Genomic DNA, 9,557 nt, shown 5'->3' with positions numbered 1-9,557 from the left:
AAAAAAAAAAAAAACAGAGAACAAAGAAGAAAAAGAAGAGGAAGCAACTGCATCAATAGTATTTGATATTGTTCAGTAACCATAATAGCAGACTTTTCTTAATAGTATGAGAATTTTTTAAAATTTATTATACTTTAAGTTCTGGGGTACATATGCAGATTGTGCAGGTTTGTTACATAGGTATACATGTACCATGATAGTGGTTTGCTGCATCCATCGCCCCATCATCTACATTAGATATTTCTCCTAATGTTATCCCTCCCCTCCCTAATCCTCCCACCCCCTGCTATTCCTCCCCTAGCCCCCCAAACCCCAGGCCCTAGTGTGTGATGTTTCCCTCCATGTGTCCATGTGTTCTCATTGTTCAACATCCACTTATGAGTGAGAGCATGCAGTGTTTGGTTTTCTGTTTTTGTGTCAGTTTGCTGAGAATGATGGTTTCCAGCTTCATCCATGTCCCAGCAAAGGACATGAACTCATCTTTTTTATGGTTGCATAGTATTCCATGGTGTATATGTGCCACATTTTCTTTATCCAGTATATCATTGATGGGCATTTGGGTTGGTTCCAAGTCTTTGCTATTGTGAACAGTGCCACAATAAACATACATGTGCATGCATCTTTATAATAGAATGATTTAGAATTCTTTGGATATATACCCAGTAATGGGATTGCTGGGTCAAATGGTATTTCTATTTCTAGATCCTTGAGGAATCGCCACACTGTCTTCCACAATGGTTGAACTAATTTACACTCCCACCAACAGTGGAAAAGTGTTCCTGTTTCTCCACATCCTCTCCAGAATCTGTTGTCCCCAGATTTTTAAATGATCACCATTCTAACTGGTGTGAGGTGGTATCTCAATGTGGTTTTGATTTGCATTTCTTTAATGACCAGTGATTATAAGCTTTTTTTCGTATGTTTGTTGGCCACATAAATGTCTTCTTTTGAAAAGTGTCTGTTCATATCCTTCTCCCACTTTTGGATGGGTTTATTTGGTTTTTCCTTGTAAATCTGTTTTAGTTCTTTGTAGACGCTGGATATTAGCCTTTTGTCAGATGGGTAGGTCGCAAAATTTTTTTCCCATTCTGTTGGTTGCCGGTTCACTGTAATGATAGTTTCTTTTGCTGTGCAGAAGCTCTGGGGTTTAATTAGATCCCACTTGTCTGTTTTGTATTTTGTTCCCATTGCTTTTGGTGTTTTAGTCATGAAGTCCTTGCCTATGCCTATGTCCTGAATGGTATTGCCTAGGTTTTCTTTCACGGTTTTTATGGTGTCAGACCAGATCTTTCTTTTAGGGTTTTATGGTGTTAGGCCAATTTCTTCTGCACAGCAAAAGAAACTATCATTAGAGTGAACCAGCAACCAACAGAATGGGAAAAAAAATTTGCGACCTACCCATCTGACTAATATCCAGCATCTACAAAGAACTAAAATAGATTTACAGGAAAAGCCAAACAAACCCATTCAAAAGTGGGAGAAGGATGTGAACAGACACTTTTCAAAAGAAGACGTATATGAGGCCAACAAACATATGAAAAAATACTCATCATCACTGATTATTAGAGAAATGCAAATCAAAACCACATTGAGATACCACCTCACGCCAGTTAGAATGGTGATCATTAAAAAATCTGGAGACAACAGATGCTGGAGAGGATGTGGAGAAATAGGAACACTTTTCCACTGTTGGTGGGAGTGTAAACTAGTTCAACCATTGTGGAAGACAGTGTGGCGCTTCCTCAAGGATCTATAAATAGAAATTCCATTTGATCCAGCAATCCCATTACTGGGTATATACCCAAAGAACTATAAACCATTCTACTATAGAGACACATGCGCACATGTGTTCATTGCAGCCCTGTGTACAATAGCAAAGACCTGGAACCAACCCAAATGCCCATCAATGATAGACTGGACAAAGAAAATGTGGCACATATACACCATGGAATACTATGCAGCCATAAAAAATGATGAGTTTGTGTCCTTTGCAGGGACTTGGATGAATCTAGAAACCGTCATTCTCAGCAAACTGACACAAGAACAGAAAACCAAACACCACATGTTCTCGCTTATAGGCAGGTTGTTGAACAATGAGAACAGGTGGATTCAGGGAGAGGAGCATCACACACTGGGGGCAGTTGGGAGGGGTGGCTGGGGAGGGACGGGGGGGTGGGGATATTGGGGAGGGATAACATGGGGAGAAATGCTGGATATAGTATGCACCTATGCAACAACCCTGCATGACCTGTACATGTACCCCAGAACCTAAAGTAAAATTTAAAAAAATTAAAAATTAAAAAGAAAAAGTGGGCCTCCCTGGAAACCATCATTCTCAGCAAACTAACATAGGAACCAGAAAACCAAACACCACATGTTCTCACTCATAAGTGGGAGCTGAACAATAAGAACACATGGACATGGGGAGGGGAACTGTTGCGGGGTAGGATACAAGGGGAGGGAGAGCATTAGGACAAGTACCTAATGTATGCGGGGCTTAAAACCTAGATGATGGGTTGATAGGTGCAGCAAATCATCATGACACATGTATACCTATGTAACAGACCTGCACATTCTTCATATGTAACCCAGAACTCAAAGTAAAATTTTTGTTAAAAAGTGGGTTTCCTGGTCTTGTTCCTGATCCTAGAGGGAAAGTTTCAACTTTTCACCATTAAGCATGATGTTAGCTGTAGGTTTGTCCTATATGAACTTTATTGTGTTGAAGAACTTTTATTCTGTATACAATTTGTCGCATTTTTATCATAAAAGGATGTTGTTGAATCCTTTTCTGTATCTATTGAGATGATCATATGGTTTTTTCCTTCATTCTGCTAATGTGGTGTATCACATTTATTGATTTGTATATGTTGAACCATCATTGCCTCCAGGGATAAATCTCACTTGATCATAGTAAATCGTACTTTTAATGTGATGTTGAATTAGGTTCACTAGTATTTTGTTGATGATTTTTACATGCATGTTCATCAGAGATATTGGCCTATAATTTTCTTTTCCTGTAGTGCCATTGTCTGGCTTTACTATAAAGGTAATGTTGGCTGAGGCCCCATTTTTGCAACATACTTTCTATTAGGCATTTACTATGTGCATTTTATGGGCATTGCATTACTTAATAATTAATATAATTTATGTAATCTATGTACTTTTCAAGGTGAAATGTATGCGTCTCACATTTTACTCCTCCTAACATAATAATTCTTTTTAAAAATCAGGGGAAATAGTTAAACTTCTTACTGTAAGAAAAGAACCAAATTATTACTTGTTTTATTTTTCTCTGTTTATATAATTAATTGAGGTGATTATAAACTTGAACTTTTTGATTGTTGTACAAAACATGATTTTAAGTACCTTTGAAATTATTGTAATAGTATATGAGTGAAATATTGTTAGTTAACAGTATTTGATTGTAAGAAATCACTAATTTGTGTTCTTCTCAAATTTGTTTTTGTCACCATTTCTGTCTCTTTTCTAGGTGAAGAGGTAGATATCAGTGACCTAGAAGATGCACTAAAAGACATGGGAATAGAAGTCACATACGATGACTACTTGCATTTAGTAAAAACTTTGCCACTTGATGGTAAGAATTTAAAACATACATATTTTTCAATGGGCTTCAGAGTACTTGATTATGAGATTTTTCTCCTAAAATGGTACAAAATTGTTACCAGGGTTTTTTTAAGTTCAAAGTATGGTAAGAAAGCAGGTGAATCTGAGATATTCTCCTATTTTTCATTTGCACAAATTTATTTGTATTAAATTTAAAATTCCATATATGTATCTTCCCAATATTTATGGATATTTTAGACGTATTATACCATAGTTCTTTGGAAAATTACCCAGCATCCTATAAAACTCACACTATGTTGATACAAACAAAAGAGGTTGAGATTCTATTTCTAGTTTTAAAAGTTCTTACAATTACTAGATTTTTGCCAAAAAAAAAATAAATCTGGGTCATTTTATTTTTATTATGATAAACAGTAGCTATTATACTCATTCAGTCCAATAAGACATGTGTATTGTTGTCATTGATTACATTAATGAGCCTGATAGTACAGAGGAGGATGGAAAATGGAAAATTAAGAGGGGTATAAGGAAAGATGTTAGAGATAAAGGTAAATGAAATGGGATATAAATTTCAAAATGTTTAAGCCAATAACTACGGCTTTTGTATAAGTGTAAACAGTTCTACCTCATTAAAGTGTCTCCAAATAACCTTCATTACTAATTGAGAGAAAAATAGGTAAATTTCAGATAAAAATATTTAAAACTCCATCTTTTTGAAATTATGGGATTAGGGGAAGAATTGTCACATTTTTGTTGTTTAGCAAGTCTCCTTTTATTGTTCTCTGACCTGAATTGTGTCTTTTCTTACAGCTGAAGGAAAGGTGTACAAAAAAAGGCTGCTGGATGGTATAAAGACTATTAAAAGTAAGTGGAAAGTATAGTGAGAAAGCAGGTGAATCTGAGATATTCTCTTGTTTTTAATTTATACAAATTTATTTGTATTAAATTTAAAATCTCATATATGTATCCTTCCAATATTTATGGATATGTTAGATATATTATGCCACAGTTCTTTGGAAAATTACCCAGTATCCTATAAATCTTGCACTATGTTGATATGAACAAAAGATGTAGTCAAAGGATAAGATTCTATATCTAGTTTTAGTGGTGACCCTATTTGTACCCTTAACTAGATCTGATAAAACTTTATGTCTTGATGATTCAAGTGATAACCACATATGAATTAAGAAGGATTTTTTTCACATCTTAGTATTATTTTTAATTATATTTTGTCTCTCTTAAGGAGGAAAAGTTGATATAAATAACTTGGATAAATTTCTGGAAAATATGGGGATTGAGCTCTCAGAAAAAGAACTTGAAGATTTTTCAAAAGACCTACCTGTTGATGGTGAGCATTATAGATAAAAACTTATTATGTTTAAGACAGTTAAGATTTGAGAGCATACATAGACCAATGAGAGTGGTTAATTGATATCAGTAGAGTATTTTTAAAAGCCTAGAGCAGAATTCACATCAGATGAAAACATACTCCCTCTCTTTAATTCAAGTCCAGCAAATGTATTCCATTATGAATAATGAAAATTGGTGAGGGTACTAACAGACCACTCTCAGGTCAAAGAATGAAGAAAAGAAGAAAAATAGAATGTGAAAGATTTAAAAGATATTGTGAGAGAAAAGAAAAACTGTCTATGATGAGGAATGATTAAAATTTGTTAATGGTGACTTTTAACATATATGATTCAGCTGTTGCAAAATAGAAAGATTAACATGGAACAGAGGGGCATGGAATAGAAATGACTTTAGAAATGTTAAGAGATGTAACTATGAATAGTCACCCTGATATTACCATTATAATAGGTTACTACATGTAATATGAGATTAGATTTTCAATATGTTAGTAAAATGAAAATTTTTCTGGAGGAAAAAATTGTGCCAATATTGATTCAAGAAGATATGAAAATATGGATAGACCAATAATCATAGTTGAAAAATACTATCAAATAATTTTTCCTATAAACTCATCCACCACCACCCACCCATCCCTCCAACAAAAGATAATAACCTCAAATAGTTTTGAAAGTAAGTTCTTTCAAATTTTCAAAGAATTTTCATTTTAATACTATCTAAACTGGTCCAGAGGACTCCAGCTTGAGTTGATAAAAAAAACAAAATCTAGTTAGTTTTCCTTTCCTCTAATACCTAAAAAAATGAACAGAATTTTTAAAAGTAAAAAAATCAGCAAAGGATATTCAACATAAATTAAATAATAACAGGGGACCAATTTAATGCCATACATGTTAAATGGGGACAGACAAGGAAATTAAGACTCTAGACTGGAAACAATAGTACAGCAGAGCTAGTCTCTTCAAAACCATTCTCATTCCTCAGAAACTAAACTGGTAAGCTGCAAAATCCAGAAAATTCACTCTAATATGCCCAGACCTGGGGTAAAGCAAATTGAGTAAATAAATTTTTTTCTCTCTCAACTTACTAGGAAGAAGTAGAAACAACTGTTAGGGATAAATTAATAAAGAAGGGGGAATGAACAATATAAATCACTCGTTAACGGACCTAAAAGCTTCAGGGTTGTCAGATGAATTTGGGGTCATGTATGAAGCCCAAGAGTACCATCCCATGGGCAGATCTAGGGTCTGATTGTCCTTAACAAAGTTCATTCCACTTAATTGGAGGTGTTAGAACAAATGAACACTCTTGGGTCATTTAACCAAACCTCAAATGTAACAGTAGAGTTGAGGTATTGCAACAAAGACCTCACCACACTTCACCATAATACAATAAATTACAATAAAAATGGGTAGAACAATTTTCCTTAAATGCAGCTTTCTGAAAAAGATACATTGGTCTCAGATAAGGTAGGAAGGGTAGTAAAAGTTACATTAATTCCTGAGAATAAAATGAAGATCTGGACAGAGCTGCTGCAGCATACACAGCATGAAAAGAAAAGACATGGCAACAATTCTAGCATTAACACAGAAAAAAAAAAAAAAAAAACAGAGAAAGGAAAGAGGGAAGGAAGAAAGATTGGATGAAAGGAAGATAGCATACAAAAGACAAACAACTCGGTCAGCAGAAAATATGTCCCAAGAAACAACCACAAAGAAGTTCTTCACAATATTTCTTACTACAGAATAACTTTAACAGATTCGATAAAAAGAGAGTTCAAAAATAAGATGGCAAAATAACATGATAATACTAAAAGGGAAAATGCGTACCTAGAGAAACAAAATGAGTACCAAAAACAGCACTATAGAATTACTAAATAAATGTGAAACACCAAAGTAAAAATAAATAAGACTGAAAAGCGTATTACTGGCAGAGAGAGAACTTAAGATTTTACACTGTTGGTGGGAGTGTAAATTAGTTCAACCATTGTGGAAGACAGTGTGGTGATTCCTCAAGGACCTAGAAACAGAAATTCCACTTGACCCAGCAATCCCGTTACTGGGTATATATCCGAAGGACTATAAATCGTTCTATTATAAAGACACATGCACACGTATGTTCATTGCGGCACCGTATAATAGCAAAGACCTGAAACCAACCCAAATGCCCAACGATGATAGACTGAACAAAGAAAATGTGGCACATATACACCATGGAATACTATGCAGCCATAAAAAAGGGTGAGTTATTTTAAGACCATTGGTACATACAAGTTTAGAATTGCTCCATCTTCCTGGTGAATTAAAATTCTTTTCATTATCTCTAGAAATCATTTTTTTCTTAAAGCCTAATTTGTTTTAATTTAACATAAATAATTAATTTGCTTAGTGCTTGCACAGCATATATCTGTCTAGCCTGTTACATTCAATCTCTCTGAATCCTTGTATTTTAGACAGTTTAAATTTTTGAGTTTTAGAGGCCTAGATTCCTTCTTTGGTGAATTTTACCCAAAATTTAGGTTAAAAATAATGCCCATCTTACTCAACTGTTCAAAGAATAGAAAAAGAAATATTTCCCAATTTTATTTTATGAAACCAGCTTAACCTGGTACCAAAATTTGATAAAGGTCACACAGAAAAGAAAAATTACAAGCTAATCTCTCTTATAAACAAACTGCAAAGTTTTAAACAAAATATTAGTAATCTGGCTCTATCATTTATGTTATTATAGGTAGTAGTTATGAAATTACTGGCATAGTTGTGGTTGCAACTCTTTTACTCAGTGCTTGTATTTGTACCACCAGTTCAATATTCTCTTCCTTTCCATAATTGCTTTCCTTTTCAATTGACTGTTTCTTATTATTTTTCTTTGTTAGTTTAGAAGTTTTAAAGGTTACTCTAGAAATCATAACATGCATTCTTCATTTATTATAATCCAAATTATATTGGATTTTTATTTATCATCCAAGACAATGCAAGGTTCTTAGAATATTTTAACTTCATTTATCCCCTTCCCAATTACTGTTTTTGTTTTACACAATCGTTGTTTCTGTAGAATTATTTATATGTTATCATTTCACTTCTCCTCATCCTTTCCTTTCATTCTAGATCAAAGGCAATACTGAATGTTGAGCAAAATAAAATTTTTTTCACCCTACTCCTAAAGATTCCTCTAAAATTTCACAATATCAGGGGCAAAGAGAAATGTATTAATAGTTATCAGGAGAATAAACAAACTACACACAAAATGATAAAAGAATCTTATTTGTATTAGCAACATCACATTCAGGAAGAAATAGAAAAATATGTATCTTCAAAGTGCTAGAGAAAAATAACTGCGAGCACCAAATGCTCAAGGATTAGAGTGAAATAGTCATTTTCAGGCAAACAAGAAATATAAAAGTTTACTAGCCGTGGACTTTCTCTAAACAAATTACTAAAGGATGTATTCTAATAAAAATAAAAATTAATACAGGAAGAAATAGTGGGATGCGTGAAACAAAGTGAAAGAAATAATTTATTTTTAAATCTCAATAAGTAGTGCATATGCAAAAATGTAATGTCATAGTCTAGAACTAAAACTCAAGATTATATCAATATTCTAGTTGGGGTCAGGTGTCATGGGTGGCAAAAGCCAAAAGAACAGACTCACTGTTGCTCTGTGACTGCTCCATTTCTTACAGTTGATGAGAAGGTTGATCTGAAAAACATGATGCCGAGAATGAAAGATTTTACAGGTGAGGTTTTTTTGTTTTTTTTTTCAGGAGGTTTACTGTCTCCTCCATTGAGGTCTTAGTACTCTGTGACACTCAGCTGTAGAAGGACACTTCAGCATTGGGTCATTCTCCATGATTGGCATGTACTTATCAGCCAAGTAGACCCAGTCACAGTACATCCTATATCTCCAGTGGGAGAGAGGCAAAATGCACTCCAAGGCTCTAAAGAAGGGCAGGTTCTCAGTAGGCGGCATTATTATTATTAGCATCGTATTTTATAATAATAGACTATTTTAGCACACTTTAAGATTTACAGAATTGAGCATATTCTATAGAGTTCCATATACCCATCCTTCCACTCCCCTTTATCCCAAGCACATAGTCTCCCTACTATTAACATCTTGCGTTAGTATGGTACATATGTTACAATTAATAAACCAACATGGATTCATTACTATTAAGTATAATCCATAGTTTACATTAAGGTTCACTCTTTGTGTTGCATAGTTCTGTGAGTTTTGACAAATGCATATAGATATGTATCTACCATTATGGTTTTATACAGAATAGTTTCACTGCCCTTAACACCCGTGTGTTTAACTTATTCATCTTTTCCTCCCTTCCTTTCCCCAAACCCCCTTCCTCTACTTTGTTAAATGGGTTATGAGAGGCAGGATAATAGTCTAAAACCCTAGAATATTAGCCAGAGTGGCTTTGCCTCTTTTTTTTCCCCCCATTTATTTATTTTATTGCATTTTAGGTTTTGGGGTACGTGTGAAGAACATGCAAAATTGTTGCATAGGTACACACGTGGCAGTGTGATTTGCTGCCTTCCTCCCCATCACCTACATCTGGCATTTCTCCCCTTCCTATCTCTCCCCAGTTCCCC

At 34.3% G+C, this 9,557-nt stretch overlaps 1 protein-coding gene across 1 annotated transcript in view; it reads left to right on the top strand.

Moving 5' to 3' along the window:
- LOC116541637 overlaps positions 1-9,557 on the top strand; it is a 45,842-nt gene that overhangs the window by 20,953 nt on the left and 15,332 nt on the right. The window contains exons 10-13 of the mRNA XM_032265953.1: positions 3,494-3,598; positions 4,399-4,452; positions 4,832-4,936; positions 8,636-8,689. Coding sequence (XP_032121844.1) covers positions 3,494-3,598; positions 4,399-4,452; positions 4,832-4,936; positions 8,636-8,689 — 318 coding nt within the window. The remainder of the gene's footprint in view (positions 1-3,493; positions 3,599-4,398; positions 4,453-4,831; positions 4,937-8,635; positions 8,690-9,557) is intronic.

Source organism: Sapajus apella, unplaced genomic scaffold (genome assembly GCF_009761245.1).
Source record: "Sapajus apella isolate SASKATOON/1434 unplaced genomic scaffold, GSC_monkey_1.0 scaffold153, whole genome shotgun sequence".
Taxonomy (NCBI): Eukaryota; Metazoa; Chordata; class Mammalia; order Primates; family Cebidae; genus Sapajus; species Sapajus apella.
Note: the sequence above shows the minus strand (reverse complement) of the source record. Positions and strands in the feature narration are given on the sequence as shown.